This window comes from Syngnathus floridae, chromosome 20 (assembly GCF_059516105.1).
Source record: "Syngnathus floridae isolate MCC-2025c chromosome 20, RoL_Sflo_1.0, whole genome shotgun sequence".
NCBI lineage: Eukaryota > Metazoa > Chordata > Actinopteri > Syngnathiformes > Syngnathidae > Syngnathus > Syngnathus floridae.
Window position 1 is genome coordinate 5,891,100 of NC_142432.1, and position 18,296 is coordinate 5,909,395.

The 18,296-nt window shown below is 45.7% G+C and overlaps 2 protein-coding genes across 4 annotated transcripts; both read left to right on the forward strand.

The window, feature by feature from the left end:
* Positions 1-980: 980 nt before the first annotated feature.
* tnfsf10 (TNF superfamily member 10) lies at positions 981-7,467 on the forward strand. The gene is made up of 6 exons (XM_088364018.1): positions 981-1,191; positions 2,643-2,768; positions 4,346-4,391; positions 4,522-4,644; positions 5,755-6,008; positions 6,185-7,467. Exons 1-6 carry the CDS (start codon positions 1,084-1,086, stop codon positions 6,392-6,394), a joined length of 867 nt encoding a protein of 288 aa, XP_088220144.1. The 5' UTR covers positions 981-1,083; the 3' UTR covers positions 6,395-7,467.
* A 354-nt stretch (positions 7,468-7,821) lies between these two features.
* Positions 7,822-18,295, forward strand: mynn (myoneurin). 3 transcript variants are annotated; one of them, XM_088364182.1, is made up of 8 exons: positions 7,822-7,868; positions 8,905-9,172; positions 9,397-10,421; positions 10,511-10,670; positions 10,764-10,942; positions 11,014-11,106; positions 11,206-11,331; positions 12,165-18,295. In XM_088364182.1, the coding sequence occupies exons 1-8, from the start codon at positions 7,859-7,861 to the stop codon at positions 12,536-12,538; spliced, it is 2,235 nt and encodes a 744-aa protein (XP_088220308.1). In that variant the 5' UTR covers positions 7,822-7,858; the 3' UTR covers positions 12,539-18,295. The 3 variants fall into 3 exon arrangements, with proteins under 3 accessions (XP_088220308.1, XP_088220309.1, XP_088220310.1); XM_088364183.1 differs by having other exon boundaries at positions 7,838-7,948; XM_088364184.1 differs by lacking the exon at positions 7,822-7,868 and adding an exon at positions 8,035-8,223.
* The last annotated feature ends 1 nt before the right edge of the window (position 18,296 follows it).

The following is an 18,296-nucleotide window of genomic DNA, read 5'->3' on the forward strand; positions in this document are numbered from 1 at the left end:
ACAGGAAGTCCATTAATTGCACATGCAAAAGAAAAGGAGAGTTTTCCTAAGAGCTAGCATGTTAGCTTTGCGTGTGGGAGTGTGTTTACGGTCTATCTCGAGTGTGTCGGCACAGCAGGCCGATAATGAAAGCAACGTGCTAACAGCAGGCAGTGAACGAAAGACATGTACTTTGGACTTTTCATCCTTTTTTTCTTTTGTTTCATATTCTTTGTACTTGTGCCACTGACTGACATATCTTGTTTTGTGCAGACGCTGAACATGCAAACAGCAGTTTTTCATGTGCTGCGCCTTAGAGCTTGTTAGCGTGTTAGCATGTGAAAACCAAAGCTTGGTATCCTTGTCTTGTTTGCTTTTCCCTCCTCACAAATTAGGAGCCCAGTACTTGATATTAACACAACATGGACCCTTTGACCTTTTGAAGATTTTCACACGTCAACGCATTCCAATGTTTTGCAATTTTTTTCCCTATTCTCTCCCACAATCTAGCAAGCGACAGGTGTTCGTTTTTTTTTTAAAATTGTTTATTAAGATGATTGAAAGGTAAACGTTGATTGGAAACAAGATGAGAAATATCATCAATCATCTTTTTAATTTTACACAGTTGCGCTATATTGCGAAACATTGTGTTACACTGTAGCGTTACCCTGAAGTATTCCGTTGTTACATTGTGACGTCATATGGGGCGTGACGTCATTGTGAGTTGTCGGGTTGCCTTGCATGGTTGCGTTACATCGTAGCATCGCATTGTAATTTCACATAATGTGACCCTTTGAAAAGAAAAAATAAACAACATTGTAAGGAACCTGATCTGCAATTTTAGTACGAGGAAATACATTTAAAATGAAGTTTAAAAATAGTTTGTATAATGCACAAAGGCAACAGGATCCTCCCCCGGTCGGCGCTCCTCCTTGAGCCTGCGGAGCCTCCCCCGTCCCGTCCCGTCCGTCCCGTCCCCCAGTGACCTCCTTCTAGTCTACTTTCTCCTCCTCCCCTTCGTCACTCCTCGGCCATTGTTCGTGCTCGCGTGCTGGAAGTCGGTCGGGCGGACCGTGGCCGCGTACCGGGCGGCGCTCTGTCGCCATGACGGGCTCCGCTCCGCAGTTCGGAGTCGTGCTGCTGCTGGCCGTCCTGCTGCAGACGGTCCTGGTTGCCGTCACCCTGCTGCACTTCAGCACCTCGCTCAACGCCGTAAGTCGCATGCACGCACTCACTTTGCAACTCACTCACTCACTCCAAAAGCGAGAAGGTAGGTGTGTGCTGACGAAACAGCAAGTCTAGAAACTAATGAGCGAGCGAGTTCAGTAAACAGCCCACAATCTAAGAAGTGAGAAAGTAACTATTTTGTGAGTGACTAAATAAGTAATTGTGCAAATTTAATTGACTAACTTAGTGAAATAATAAGTCGGTGGGTGCGCAAGTGAGTGAGACTACTCAAGAAATAAATTGAGTGCGTAAATAAATGAGTAAATAAACATATTAAATAAGTAGTCGCTGAGTAAGTTTGTCAGTGAGTGAATAGATGCAATTGAGTTAGTGGGTTAATAAGCAAGTAAGTGAGCGCGAGAAGTAAACAAGCAAATGAGTTGTTACCGCGGGATTGAGAACAAAAGTAAAACTCTTAGTGAGCACGTAAACGCAGCAGTGATTGAGTGGTTGAGTTATCAAATGCGGCAGTAAGTCGGTAATTTGGGATTCAGTTAGTTAGTCAGTTAGTTAGTTAGTTAGTTAGTAACAGAGTTAGTAAGGGAATAAATAACTTGTTATCAAATGCGGCAGTCAGTCGGTAATTTGGGATTTAGTTAGTTAGTTTGTTAGTTAGTTAGTTAGTTAGTTAGTTAGTTAGTTAGTTAGTTAGTTAGTTAGTTAGTTAGTTAGTAAGAGAGTAAGTAAGCGAATAAGTAACTTGTTTCTGCTTTTTCTGTATTTTGGAAGTAACCAAGTACTTTTTACTGTTCTTTTTCTGCCACCTTTTTATTTTTTCTCGCAACATTTAACAGCAGACTGTTAAAATAGTTTCATTAGTTTTTGTCAACCTCTGCAGATGATGATTTCATGTAAGAAATACTCTTTTACATTTATTTGAGTACAGAAGATGAAATTAGTACTTCAACTTTCACCATTTTTAAAACACAATTTATCGGTACTTTAACTCCAATACAGTGTTTGTACTTTTTCCACCTGTGTTCTTTAGAAAGACAACAATCACTTTAGTTGGAGTGCAAATGCTCCAGAAGTAGTTTGAGTTGTTGTTCTGAGCTCCTGCGAACAATCAGGAAGTATTTATTTTTATTTTTTTTATAACTGTGCGTGTGTGTACACGCGTGCCTTTTGGATCAAGTCCAAGAAAGTCAAATTGAATCGGTGAGTCATGTGAAATGCCGAGTAATAGATATTCAGGGGGAGCAAAAATCTCAGCTAATCACTCTTTCACAACCTATTCTGAGATAATGGCTTACTTCTTCCTTATTATGTTTTAAACTAACACAAGTAATAAATTCATTTTTATTCCAAGAGAAGATGCGAGATTCATAATCCAAAAGTCAGATTATCTGTGGCTTTGTCACGCCAACTTGGAGTCTTTCATGAAACAACCTTCCTTCAACCTCTCCTTCGTGTCTTCTTCATCTCGGCACGTGCAGATGAAGGAGACCTTCTCCAGGAGCAGCGCATCGTGCCTGCAAGGTTGGGATCTGCAGAGCGTTTCGGCCGTGCCAGACGATCCGTGCCGGCAGGTCACGCAGCAGCTCCACCAACTCATCGAGAAGGTCAGACTCACGTAAATATCGTTAACTTTCAGAGAGCGCGACCTTCCTATTAATTTGACACACACTTGGTTTTCCCGTCGCGCAAGGACAATGATTCTACTTCTAATATGTTTATAATTGCACTGGTACATCTGCAGCGCATCACAATGAGAGCTGCTTCTAATATTTCCATGGCCTCGTTTGCTCACGAAGCTTCTCGCAAATCCATTTTCAAAAATGTCAAATACGAGGTCTTGCCAATCGAATATCAACGTGATTGTCTTTGTCGAGACGCCCGCGATTCGGAATTACAAAGTGCACATCATCGTCACAATCGTAATTCACGATAGCTTGACGATCCTTTTGAATCCCCGCTCAGATTGTTATCTTAGCATAGCAAGTGTAGGAATGCAATGTTCTCTTTCCTAAACTTTGAAGCGAGACCCAAGCGCTGATAAATCCTTCACAATTCTTGCGCAAAGGTTAGCAAGCCCATTAAAAAAAGAAAATAAAAAAACATCTTTTATATAGCATCTGAATCACTGCATTGGCGGCATGGCAGTAAAAAAAAAATAAAAGGTTGAAGATGTTAATCAGAGTCAGCCACACAATGAAGTCATTCAGGTGATCCCCTCGGCTTTAAGCGCCACCGGAATGCGTGCACCTGCACACACACACACACACACACACACACACACACACACAGAGTTGATTGTGCCGCCACCAAAGCAGGAAGTTGACGTCCCGTAAATGAAGAAATAAAAGACGAGCAACTTGGCAGATACGTGACGCCACGAGCAGTAAAGGTGATAAAATTGTTCTTGTTTTTGTTCAAGGAGAGGAAACACATGTTGAGGGATTCAAAACTGCCTGGAAATTTTTTATGTTAGAACTTTGGATCGAAACCATGTTTGGAAATAATAAATGTATAATTGAGTTGTTTCCTGATTTTTTTTTTTGTAAAAAAATCGACTTGACAAAATACTTAAATGTGTCATAAAAGCAGCGAAAGACTTTGATTTGGAAATTGAATCCAGACTAGTCGTGGAGTCGTTGTTGCGGTGTGGACTCAAAGGCATGTATTGTTATTTACGAGCGGGTTGCTGCTTTTATTGATCCAATATTGACTGGCTGTCCGTAAAGTGCCTTCAATTCTGACAAATTGAGGAGTGTTTTCAAAATTTGATCCACTTTGTCAACATAAATCGTCTTCCGTACTTAATCATTTGGTATTGCTGAGTCAGCCGGTTTGATTCCATTGTGCTGAACCGCCATGCACAATGAGCCTCTTCTTGAAGCCTTGTCATTTTTTTTCACCCTAAGGGCTGACGAACCCGTTTCATCCGCATTCAGTCGTCGTTCCCACGGAGCAGAGAGAAAAGGCGTCTGTCGTTTGCAAAGTTTCAAACGACATCATTCGAATATTTCGCACCAAGTGCCCCTGGGGAGCTTGATTGGACACGTTTGATGTTTTCATCCTTGTATGACATAAATATCGATTCCAGATGATTTACAAGGCACGGCGTGCTGTTATTTTATGTTGTGCTTTCTCTTAATTAGCAAAACGTTGAGAGCTGATGTGTGTGTTTGTTTTGTAGTCGCTGTCGCAACGCTACCAGAAGCAGATCTCGTCAGCGGTCAGAGGTAAGGCCGTCTTCAATTACGATTCGTAAATATCACTCGTGGTATTTGCAAGAACGTGTAGCAACAATAGCGGCGCGGTATAGCGGCCATTGTTGTCGTTTGACTCCCCGTCGGGTTGCTTCCTGTTCAGATGAAGTTTCGCGGGTTCTGCCCTCGCTGGTGCCAGAGGACGGCACGTCGCCACGGCCTAAAGTCGCCGCTCACGTCACCGGAAGTTTCGCGCCCAAACTGGAGGCAGGAAATGGCGGACCTGGTAAGGCGTCGTCGACATAGAACAGAAATAAAAATCCGACTTTTACAGCAGCAGACAACAATCATGGCATCAAAGGAGTGAAAATGTCAACACATGTGCTGTGGGGCCAATGTGTTAACGTTTTGAATTTGGTGCGGAGATTTAAGCAGCCATTCGTTTTTGTTGTAAAGTCAACAGGCAATTAGTGATTGTCAGTCAGCTTTGCGTATTCGCGCAGAAGCAACGACATGCGCAGCGACGTCTGCCGTGACCTGCAAAATTGTCGTCCAACCTGCTTCGCGTGCGACACGAAGAGAGAAACCAAACGACGCACTTTTCAAACAAGCGCTTCGAATGTGCGAGCCGAATCGTTTTGACTCGTGATTGAATCATTCACGTTTGACTCGCGTTGTATGTTATTCATAACCAGTTAACCACAATTTTTGTACCACTAGCCCTAACTGCCTACAGATGTTAAAGCACTACTTTTATGTGAATGAAGCTCGTCCACTTTGATTTCATCTGAAATGAAATGGCCTCACTCCAACTTGTTTCCTCAGAATTTTGGGGAGTACCAAAAACAGCCAATAGGGTTTTTTTTTTGGGGAAGAACGGACGTTCCACACAAAGAAATTAATCAATGTGTGAGGAATACTGCTGTTAAAAACAACAACCTATTTGTGCGTCGGCAGTCGCTAATGGTATTTCCCCTGTTAGTCACTCATCGCAAATTGTTTATTGTTTTGTGCTTGGCTAATATAAAAGTATTGCTTCAGCGCCATCTTGTGGCATTTTACGGCCAAAGCTGTTGAAATAAGACAAAGGCTTCCATTTAATGTAATAGAATAAAAGTGTTTTGCCGCCCTCTTGTGGCGATTTTGGCAATTTTACTAAGATTTTTGCTGGTGTCAGGTTATTCTAATCCTAACCTGCCAAATTATGGATACTGCTGATATTTTTTATGACTTTTTGATCCAAAATGGCTTTGGGAAATAATGGTAACTGATCATGCAATTGTGCCCCTGAAATGAAATTCTTAAATGTAATTAGCATTTGGTTCTATTTTTTTTTGTGGTTTCTGAACTGAAATGATAATTATGTAGCATTTGTTAGTAACTGATTTGTTTTCAGTCTCCTTCCCAGGGGGAACGGCGGGTGCCCGGCGCGTTCACGGGCAGAAGATTTCGTGGTGGGAGGGCGAGAAGGGTCTGGCCTTCCTGCAGGACGTCCAGCTGGTGGACGGCGAGCTGGTGGTCCCGCGGCCCGGCCTCTACTACATCTACGCCCAGACGTACTTCAGACACAGCCGCCCCGTGGACGAGGACGCCTCGGACGATGGCGGCGAGGACAGAGGAAGGCCTCTGCTGCAGTACATCTACAAGAAGGTAAGGGCGCCCATTCTCCATTTTAAAACTCAACTCTGAATGTGGTTTCCTAAAGCGGCTCCTCTCTGTTGGCAGCCATCTTCTTAGTGTGAGCATATTAGCAAAGATGCCCTTTGACCTACAGAAGTTGCTACAAATCAAATTTATGCGCAAACTTGACAAGCCTTTTCTTGCAGGTGAGCACCTACCCAGTGCCCATCCTGCTGATGAAGACCAGCAGGACCTCCTGCTGGTCCAAGGACTCACAATTTTCGCTGCACTCAGCCCACCAGGGGGGGCTTTTCTCTCTCAACCCGGGCGACCGCCTCTTTGTCACAGTAACCAACGCCTCTGCCGTGGACATGGACGAGAAGAGCAGCTTTTTTGGGGCCTTTCTCATCAGCTAGGCCACAAGAGGCCGCTGTTGCACTTCCTCCAGCGGATCCTGGCCATCAGAACTTGGTGGACGTCAAACCCAAAGACGTTCTAAGCGAGGGACAAACGCGGGAGCGGCGTCAAGTGATGGCCAGATGTGAGACGGCGATGGACACGAGGACGATTTTCTTAAGATTTCCATTGAGTAAAAAAATCCAATTCAAAGATCTAAAAATGACTACTTGCTGCTAACAAACATGCGCTTCCCGTTTGTAGCCTTAATCAGTGAGCATGTGATGTCTGACTGTAATTTTTATTTGGCCGCTTGTAACAAAGGAGCAGATTTTTTTTATTTGTTCAACAGGATTCTTTCTAGTGGGGAACAAAATCTGCAACATCTCAAAAATAGCATGTTTTCAGTGGTCTATGTAAATAAGTAAGCAATTTGCTTTTTTTTCCCCCATTTTTTGATGGTTCACAGATGATTGACGCCATAAGAATGAAGAGTAATTCTGTTCCTTATTAGAAACATTTGTGAAAACATTGCGCATCAAAGAAAAGTTTGTTGTCAAATTTTTGCTGCTCATCTGAGTGTATTGAAGATGTTAATAATACTTTGTGGTTTTTTTGTTGTGTGTTTCATGTGTATCTGCTAAATGTACTGACTCTGATCAACTGCATATGAACAGCCAATCATCCCACGAACCTAAATGCAGCACTTCTGCATGTCATTGTTTTTAAATATTATTTTAGATCAACCAAAGATTACTACAGCGTTTATCGTGGTGGTAAATTTGGGCCCTTCGCAAATCCTGTTGTTTGCTGAACAATTGCTTTTAGCGCTGTTTGGTGGTATTATGGTGCTAAAGAAACAATTTGATGTGAGTTGAGGAGCTTGATTTGGATAAAAGTAGCCCTTTGCTTCCATCTTGTGCCGTCTTTAAGCAAATACAAACCGTTTTAGAGGACCGTTAATTAGATTTGGTTAGACACTATTATGGGACCGTGAACAACAATGCATTGCTTCTCACTTGTAAATAAAACGTGAGTGTAAATATCTTTTATCTGTAAATATGTGCAATAAAGAGTTTGTGACAATAACAAATTATCACCATTTTTTAAATTTGATTTTAAAATACAAAATTACAACAAAAATATGACAAAAGGTTTTGATTTATGGGATAATTCGTTAAATCCGTTCTAATATACAGGACTGTCTCAGACAATTAGAATATTGTGATAAAGTTCTTTATTTTCTGTAATGCAATTAAAAAAAACAAAAATGTCATACAGTCTGGATTCATTACAAATCAACTGAAATATTGCAAGCCTTTTATTATTTCAATATAACTGCAATATTCTAATTTTCTGAGACAGTCCTGTAATTAATGATGAGCACTGACTTGTTTGATTCCGATTACGATCTTCAAATTCTAGTTTAGCAGCCAGTCTCGCGAGATTTCGTAAAATCCCGAGATAACGGCCCGGGATTACGGATGTTAAAAGGTACAGCACTTTCCGCCTTTTATTTACACGGACTCAGTTCCAAAAAGAATTTCCCAGCTAACTAATTTTGGCCACGGATGGTACGTTTGCACTGCTTTTCCGAATTGTGCGTTTGTTAATATTTGGGCTAACTTGAGCGGGCACCGCCGTCGCAATCGGCGAATCCTTCGAAATAAGAGCACGACGTTATCGACGCCTTTTGCTACCGTGTGAGCTCGCTTAGCTTCAGCCTGTCCATTCGGGTAGCCCGAACGGACCAGCGGGCGTCGTAACCTATTCGGAACCGGCGTGTCGGCAAGGTTATGTGCTGACAAGAGGACCCGGCGCCTCGAATAGCAGATGGCGCTTTTTTAAGGCGAGCCACGACGCGGCTATTAGCATTAGCATCGGGCGTAGGCCTACTCAGGAAGCGGGAAGGAGCTTTTATTTTCCAAATCTTCATTATAGCCGACTGCTAGTCTTCCCTACACGGCTTCTCCCTCGAATAAATTACTTATCTTGGTACTTTTGTGACTTTTAGGAATGTAAACTTAACGTCGGTGAGGATATACCTCCATTCAAAAAAACTAAATGCTAAAATTGGCTTGGAAATTGAAATCTGGCTTCATACCTTACTATTCTCTTAAATTGTGGCTTGAAATCTTACTTATACACCTGGTTTTGAAGCCCTTACCCTAGTTTCAATCTGACTTGAGACGACTTGGATCTTCACCTTGACTTTACAGCTGACTATACGACCGTAACTGTGATTTGAATCCCAACTCCTTATTTAGCATCCTAACACTGGGCCTGGTGTGAAACAGTAACCCAAACCCTGACTTTGAAACCCAACTTCAAAACCCTAACTCTGAATCCTGATTGTAGTCTTACTATTGCATCAGATCTATATAGGGCTTTTCTGGACACTCAAAGATGTTTTACAGTAGCTATACCTGCTAATTTTTTTCTAATATACAATGTGAAATGCCATTGACTGGAAAACATAAATGAGCATAGATTGCCAGAGTAGAAATGATTAACATGGACTCTCTTGTAGCAATGGCTCACGGTGCCAGTCATGGCAAGCTGCTCCTGCAGCGCCTACATCAGCAGCGGGAAATGGACTTCCTGTGTGATGTCACCATCATGGTCAGAGACGTGGAGTTCCGCGCACATCGTAACATACTGGCTGCGTTCAGTAAGTACTTTGCCTCCCAAGCTGAGAAGGACCAGGACGTCACCACTTTGGACCCCGATAAAGTCAGTCGCTACGCCTTGGAGAAGCTGCTGGAGTTTGTCTACACGGGACAGATGAACCTCAGCAGGTAGGCTAGCAACATGACATATATCCGTTTTCCAAAAGCTTTGAATTTGATCCCCCAATTTTAACTGTACCATCTTCCACAGAATGAATACCTTTTTCTTTCATACATAAGAGCCTCCTCTTAGAAAAAATGCCCTTTAAACACTTTGCTTAACACATTCTAATTAAAAGTAATGAATCGACCACTAATTGTTGATTAAATGAATCAATATTTGTTACTTTCAGCACCAGACAAGCCGCTGTCCGCCGAGCCGCCATCTTTCTGGGCATGTCGGACGCCACAAAGTATCTGGAAGGAATTTCTCATTTGTCTGAGGCCAGCGAGGCGTCCCAGTCCGAGCTGGACAAAGAGGCGGGCCTGTCTTCGCTCAGTCCTGGCTCACCGGGCAGTACTCGCTCCCCCGCCCCTCTGTCGATCGTCTCTATGTCTGGTGCGTGTTTGGATGAGGGCCAAGCAGGCCAGGAAGACGAGGAAACCCAGAAAGGGCAGGTAGGCGAGGAAGGCCAGGTGGACGAGGAAGGCCAGGTGGACGAAGAAGGCCAGGTGGACGAGGAAGGCCAGGAAGGCGAGGAAGGCCAGGGAGGTGAGGAAGGCCAGGGAGGCGAGGAAGGCCAGCAAGGTCTGGAAGGCCAGAAAGATCAGGAAAGCCAAGCCGCCGGCTTGGAAGAGGAAGGAGGAATTGCCAGCCACGAACTGACGGAGCCCAGCGATGCTGTCGCCAACACCACCAAACTGGCAGCCCCAAGGGGGAGGGGACGTGGCCGAGGCAGGGGTCGCGGCAGGGGCAGAGGCCGAGGAAGAGGAAGAGGAGGATTAAGCCTGGTCAAGACCGAAGAAGACTTCCTTGACGATTCCGACACCAGTGTCAAGGATTTCGGGGACACGTCGGCCGACTGGAGCCCCTCGCTAGACGAGCCACTTGCCAAGAGGCCCCGCATAGGGGAGCCCCGGCGCGGACGTGGCCGGGGACGCGGACGTGGCCGAGGGAGGGGCCGAGGGAGGAGTAAAGCGGAGGGCGAGGACGACGATAGCGGCGACGAAGGGACGGAGGAAGCAGAGCAGGACACTTCCAACACCTCGCAAGAGACCGCCCGGACCTGCATTGAGTGCAACAGGACCTTCAAGGACTTGTGCAGCCTGCGGAGGCATGAGCAGATCCACGCCGGCCTCAAGCCCTTCATCTGCATCTTCTGCTCCAAAACGTTTCGACAAGCTACGCAGCTCAAAACTCACTTGCGTACGCACACAGGTGAGCGACACGTTTTTGAAAAGGGCAAATCGCAATGCCCGTTTTGCACTGCGCGGTGCTCAAAATGAAGTGTGTCTTGTTTGGCGCAGGCGAGAAGCCCTTCAGCTGCAATGACTGCGAGAAGTGTTTTGCTCAGAAGTGTCAGCTGGTGGCTCACCGCCGCATGCACCACGGCGAGGAGAAGCCCTACACTTGCGAGCGCTGCGGCTTCAAGTTCGCCACCTCGTCCAACTACAAGATCCACGTCAGGTGCGGGGGGGCAGACACGCCTCAATAGCAGATGAAAACATATGAGGACGATTATCCGGATTTTGATGCTCACACATTGCCCTGCCCCTGCAGACTGCACAGCGGCGAAAAACCCTACGTATGCGACGTGTGCGGCCAGGCCTTCGCCCAGTCCAGCACGCTGACCTACCACAAGCGGCGACACACGGGCGAGAAGCCCTACCAGTGCGACCTGTGCGGGATGTCCTTCTCCGTCTCGTCCTCGCTCATCGCACACGCACGCAAGCACACGGGTAAGGAAGCGGCCCGGCCTCGCAGGCGTTTGACCGCCTCGCCCCCTGACCGACTCCCCCTTTGCATCCAGGCGAGACGCCCTACAAGTGCTCCCAGCCGCAGTGCGACAGCAGCTTCGTCACCTCGTCCGAACTGAAGAAACACATGCGGCGGCTCCACCCGGGTGAGCCAACCACCTCTCAAATCCTTCCAATAGGCCCAAATGATGCCTACCCTCCACTCGGACATCACTCATGCTTGTCTTCTCTATGTGTACACTCAGACGGCACCAACGGCGTGCAGTGCCTACTGTGTGGGAATCGCTTCGCTAGTGTCAAGAACATGATCAAGCACCAGGAGAAGGCGCACGCCGACGAGGTGCGACAACACAAAGAGAGGGCGCGCGCAGGTGAGTCGACACGCCATTTTACCGGCAATTTACCCTTCTTTGTGAGTAGTTTTAGCACTTTTACGTTTGTAAACACTTTGAAAGCATAAAACATATTTTCAAGCATAATATGTGTGTTAACGTAACCTGACCTGTGAACTGAACTCACTATGCTGGCCCAAAAGTGCCACTTCATTTTTTTTTTTCTCAAATGCTATGTGCTGTAATTACCGCTAGATGGCAGCATCGTGTTTGATTTTTGGGCAGTGGACACAGTTTGCATCTATCCATCCATCCATTTTCTGAACCGCTTAGTCCCCACGGGGGTCGCGGGCGTGCTGGAGCCTAACCCAGCCGTCATCGGGCAGTAGGCGGGGGACACCCTGAACTGGTTGCCAGCCAATCGCAGGGCACACAGAGACAGACAACCAATCGCACTCACACTCACACCTAGGGACAATTTGGAGTCTTCAATCGGCCTACCAAGCATGTTTTTGGAATGTGGGAGGAAACCGGAGTGCCCGGAGAAAACCCACGCGGGCCCGGGGAGAACATGCAAACTCCACACAGGGAGGGCCGGAGGTGGAATCGTACCCGCACCCTCCTAACTGTGAGGCCGACGTGCTAACCAGTGCGCCACCGAGCCGCCAGTTTGCATCTATTTGAAGTTTATTTATATTATTTAAAAAAGCGTGTGGGAGCTTGACCAATATGCATTTCTAACAGGTCAGTTGAATACTTTTTTGCAATCTGATATTATTCTGTCCCAACATCACTGGTGATTTTTACACACCATTAACCAATTTCAACTGTTGAAACTAGCTTGATAGCAAATTTTTGATTTGCGTCCTCAGTCGTCCTGCTGGCGTCCAGCCACCCGATCGCCTTTGTGCAGAGCAAACTGAGCAAGGACGGCAAAAGTCTGAGCTCTATCCCCGAAGCCGAGCCTAGCGAGCCGGAACAGGCCACGCCTCAGGCCGGCGCCGTGTCGGACACCGCCGCCCTGAGCGAGACGCTACAAGATCTGAAAGCGGAGCCCAGCCACTTGCCCATCTCCCAAGCCGAGGCGACGACCTTCGAGACCGATCCCGTGTCCACCATCAACTCGGAAACGCTGCACGCGCTGGTGGAGCAGCTGAGGCCGCCGCCCTCGCCGGCGCAGAACCTGGAGCAGATCGTCATCATCCGCACGGTGGACAACATGGAGAACAATGCGCCGCCACAGTGAGTTTTGCATAGTGTTGTACACGTTCCTTCGATATCCTTACTAGCCAATTTGAGGGTCCATGTACACGTGCGCGTTTTGACTTCATGTACATGTACTAGTACACCTCCTCATCACTACCAAGACAAATTTCTCGTGCTTGTAAGAACCACGAGGGCAACCGCATAGATCAGGGATGAGAACTTTCAGCTGATCCGCAGATTTCCATGTTTTGTTCCGTCAAAAATATCATTTTCGTGAATCGTGTAAATCCGTTGAATTATTATTTTTTAATATATATATGGGGGGTGGTGTGGAAGCGGCCGGTGTTACAGGTTAACTTGCTCCCATGTTATCTTGCTCCCTGTCTCTAGTTGCGCTCGTTAGGGTAAAGTGTGTTGCGCAATCTTGTGTTTTGTGACTGCAGTTTCGTCACAAGCGATTTGGAACTTGTCTAGCTCTGCATATTGATAAGAGCGTGGAGAGAACAGAATTTCACAAATGGTTGTCTGTCATATGCGACAGGGTGAGCGGTGGGATCTACAAAAGTTTACCTCTGAAAATGTGGCACACTTGCACACCAAGTCAGGGATGTTGTCAATGGATGGATTTTGTAATAGTAGTGTAAAGACCATTAAAATGTGATGAATAATTAGAGACAAATAACTGAAGTCAATAAGTGAATTTTACATGTGTAACACAAATATAACGTAATAAGATAATACAACCTAAATTAGACTCATGCGAGGAAGGTGTCTACCTTGACCGATGGAGACATACCATCTCCCAAGAACCAGCTTCTGCAGCCGGGGATCGGACCACCAAGGTCCCTGCCTTTGGCCGCCGCCCAGCTCGCTTTGCACCCGACCCCTTTGGCCCCTGCTACAGGTGGTGAGCCCATGGGAAGGAGGACCCACGTTTTCTTTTCGGGATGGGCCACATGGGCGAAGGCCTGGCCACCAGGCGCTCGCCTTCGAGCCCCACCTCCAGGCCTGGCTCCAGTGTGGGGCCCCCGGTGACCCGCGTCCGGGCGAGGGAAAACTAGGTCCATATATTTTAAGGGGTCTTCTGAGCCGTGCGTTGTCTGGCCAATCACCTAGGACCCTTTTGCCATGGGTGACCCTACCAGGGGCAAGAAGCCCCAGATAACATGGCTCCTAAGATCATAGGAGCACTCAAACCCCTCCATCAGGATAAGGTGACGACTCACGGAGTACAATGCAAACCAAGATGTGCCAGAAACTGCATGAACATCTTTTAAGAGCCCTAATAAAATACAATAAAATTGTCGTTAATAGGAGTTAATTATCAAGAAAGCAACTGTGAGTAAGTTGTAAACTGGCTGTATACCTGAGTTAATGTTGGGTGGATTTTGGACTTCAGGTTCATGCCTGGCCCTTTAATGCCTTAGCATTGAGGAGGTGCTCTTATTTGAATAGGAAAGTTTGGTATAACAAATGCGACATTTAACCTGCAGAAAATAATATGAATAGTAAACTAAGAGTCACTTTGAAATTACATTTAACCTGCAGAAAATAATATGAATAGGAAGAGTCACTTTGAAATTAATTTGAATTCAGATATATTAAGTGGAAACAACAAGGTAATTAAAACAAATACCTTATCTACCGATATGAGATCAAAATGGTCCCATATAGCAGAAACCTTTCTTTTGCATCACCGTATTGTTTGAGTAAATGATCTTTAATACAAGACTTAGACTTAGATTTAGACTCAACTTTAATCCCTTGGGATTACTCCTTCAGGGAAATTCTATGTCCAGTAGCAGTAAAATACAAAATATACAAAAAAAATATGAGATAAAAATATACAGAAATATGCAGAAATATATACAGTGCAAAAATTAGCAAATGAAATGTAAAAAAGGCAAAAAGATAAATTAGGTAAGAAAATTGAGGGAGGTAAAAACACTACACAGTAGTTGCCATGTATTATTGCCATGTATTATTATTGGACAGTGTGAAAAAAAGTAATTGCACAAATGATGACAAATGTAGTAAATAGGATGGAATGGGAAATCTTGCACATTGTATATTGATGTGAATGTGTACAGTTATTACAAGTATCTCCATGTCCCTGTTCATGTCCATGTCACCTCCTCCCCCCCAGTGAGGAGTTGAACAGCTTGATGGCTTGGGGGACAAAGGAGTTCTTCAGTCTGTTTGTCCTACATTTGGGGAGGAGCAGTCTCCCACTGATCCGGCTCCTCTGATTAGTGATGACAGTGTGCAGAGGGTGACTGACATTGTCTATAATGTCCAACAGTTTTTTCAGTGTCCTTGCCTCTGCCACTGTCTCCAGTGAGTCCAGCTTCTTGCCGATCACAGAGCCGGCTCGCCTGACCAGTTTGTCCAGTCTGGAGGTGTCCTTCTTGGATGTGCTGCTGCCCCAGCACACCACGGTGTAAAACAGGACACTGGCAACCACAGACTGGTAGAACATCTCCAAGAGTTTGTTGCAGATGTTAAAAGAACGTAGTCTCCTCAGGAAGTACATCCTGCTCTGTGTCTTCCTGTGAAGGTGGTTGGTGTGAGTTGACCAGTCCAGTTTTTTATCCAGCCACACCCCAAGGTACTTGTAGGAGTCCACAGCCTCCACCTCAGCCCCCTCCAACAGTACGGGCCTAGGCTTGGGTCTGTTCCTCCCCAAGTCTATGACCAGCTCCTTGGTCTTGGAGATGTTGAGCTCCAGTTGGTTGGCACGGCACCAGGTGGCGAAATCCCCCACCAGGCTCCTATACTCCTCCTCTCTGTTGTCCCTGATACACCCGACAATGGCTGTGTCATCCGCGTACTTCTGTATGTGACACAGCTCAGAGTTGTAACAGAAGTCTGAGGTGTACAGGGTGAAGAGTACAGGGGCCAGCACTGTGCCCTGTGGGGCTCCAGTGCTGCTGACCACAGTGTCAGAGATGGTGTCTTTTAGTCTGACGTACTGTGGCCTGTCTGTGAGGTAGCTGGAGATCCAGGTCACCATGTATGGGTCCACTCCCATCCTGCCCAGTTTGTCTCTGAGCAGGGGGGGCTGGATGGTGTTGAACGCACTGGAGAAGTCTAGGAACAGAATCCTCGCTGTGGCGCTTCCCTTATCCAGGTGGGAGTGAACTCGGTGCAGTAGGTGGAGGATGGCGTCCTCCACTCCAACATCTGGCTGATATGCAAACTGCAGGCAGTCCTGAGCATGTCGCACTTGAGGTCTGAGGAGACTGAGGAAGAGCTGCTCCAATGTCTTCATCAGGTGTGAAGTGAGTGCCACCGGCCGAAAGTCATTCAGTTCACTGGGCCGGGTCTTTTTAGGAACCGGCGTGATGCAGGATGTCTTCCATAGTGTAGGCACTATCCCCAGCTGCAGGCTGAGGTTGAAGATCCGTTGAAGTGGTTCCCCCAGTTCAGCAGTGCAGGTTTTCAGTAGTACAAGATGCCTGGCCTTTGACCTTGGTGGCCAAGAATGCATTTACCACCTACAGTATTTGGTATAGGACACACAAAACACATAGGTTAATACAAACTATAATTCTGAACGGGGCCAATGTAACATACTTGACTCTCGAGGAGCCTCCCAGGCCCAAGGTGGTCCCGAAAGTCCCGAGTGTAAAGCTCATATGGGCCTATTTTGCTCCACAATACATTTGTCAGGAAGCTCCCATTCCATATGTCATATATTACTAAAAGTAAATTATATTAACAGGAATTCATTATTCATTGTGATGAATTAAAGGATTTACTTACAGCTCTGGAGGGTAGGTGTAGGTTTAGGTATTGTAGGCTTCTGTACAGAGCAAACTAATTGGGATGTAGTTTGCTCTCTCGGAGAAGGTAGGGGATGAGAAGAGCCAGGAAGGGAAGGGGGGACCTGTCCAGGAATAGTAGAGGGAGTGCCTGTGGCATTTTCTAGGAATTCTGGGCCCAGATGTTTTAACAACTTTGGCCTGCTGCGTGAGACCCTTGCGGCATCTGCATATATAATGTAGCTGACAATCTGTATGGTAAAGTATGTTCTGTTTGTGTATGTACATATATGTTCTATCTGTTTGTTTGTCTTTGTATGTATGAAAAATAAATATAACTATCTTTCCCCACCTATACAACCTAACGAGACCCCTGGTAGCATTGTTTAATTGACCCCTGTGTGTTGCACAATGATGTTCCCCTCTCAGAATACCTGATGCAGTGGTGCAAACAAAGTAGATCATTCAAACTACCGTATTTTCCGCACTATAAGGTGCACCTAAAAACCTACAATTTTCTCAAAAACAGACCGTGCGCCTTATAATCGGGTGCGCCTTATATATGGACCAATATTGAGCCACTACATTAGGCGTATCCAAAGTCCGGCCCGCGGGCCAAATGTTTATATCTTATATATGGACAAAGTTTTAAAATGGGCCATTATAAGGTGCGCCTTATAATCCGGTGCGCCTTATATATGGACAAAGTTTTAAAATGGGCCATTCATTGAAGGTGCGCCTTATAATCCGGTGCGCCTTATAGTGCGGGAAATACGGTAAGTGTGTTTTTTGTTCAACTTTTTTATTGAGAACTTGAGTAGTTTTGCAGTCAGGCAACTTCCATATCGCTTTTGACGAATCTGCAGTCACGAAACACAAGATTGCGCAACACACTTTACCCGAACGAGCGCAACTGGAGACGGGGAGCTAGATAACATGAGAGCAAGTTAACCTGTAACACCGGGCAACGTTAGCCTCAGCGACTCACGAGCATCTGCCTGCCACGACGCCATCTTTTGGCACATCTCAAGGCAAAATTAGTTAAGCTGTGAGTACGGAAATCGGTTTGCCCCTGTTAACCTAACTCACTGGCAGCAGTGATGCGACAACATCCGCCTTATTTTCGGCAGCATTTTGGCGCTAATTTTCCACTTAACTTAACTTACCTGGAGAACTAGTGTTTTTACATCGCCACAATGTGAATTTGCGATTGGGTTTTCATCTCTTGTAGACGAGTTATTTAGGTAGATAGATCTAGGGCCTACTCGACAAAGGTTTTCGGCAGCATGAGGATCGTGCCAGGGAAATAGACAAGCCGAACAGGAACAAGAACTCAGATGGGCGTGGCTCGAGAGCAGCGTCATCGTACAATTCGGAACACAGTCCGTAACCACGTGCCTGACGGAACGTATCCGTAAAGTGGATGTCCCGAGGAAGGTTTTGAGTATTTTCTATCGAGATATGATCAGCTATGGAGGTCGCGGCACGAGGAACATTAAGGAGCACATCGAAATGAAAAAACACAAAGATACTTTATCACTTTTACAAGCATGTGGGTTTAGAAAGTAACATGTAAGCTAATGTTACACTATTGGTAAAGAATAAATCTTCAATATATATCAATCTTCAGTAAATATATATACAGACCCTCGGTGGGCCCCCCAGACCCGCGGCTACTTTTCAGTGTTTTTTCACATTTGCCATTGTCATCCCTGATAGATTTTTTTTTTACCTGTATGGGGAATAAAAACTCAGTCGCTATTATTTCTACATGTCTTGATGTTGAGGACAAAAAGTGTACTAGTACAAAAACCGCACAGGTTTTGTGTGGTGCAGGAAGTCAGCCGCACTCCCGTTAAAACTTTGAAGACGTGATGTTGTAGTGCTTCTTCACCTTTTGTAGATGCCCAATGTGGTTTTTTTTTTCTCCTGTTTGCTTTTGATGGATGTGTTGACATATGTACAGAAATACTCATGACACTTGTGACCGGATGAAATCTTTTACCGCACAATAAAAACGCGATTCAACACAAC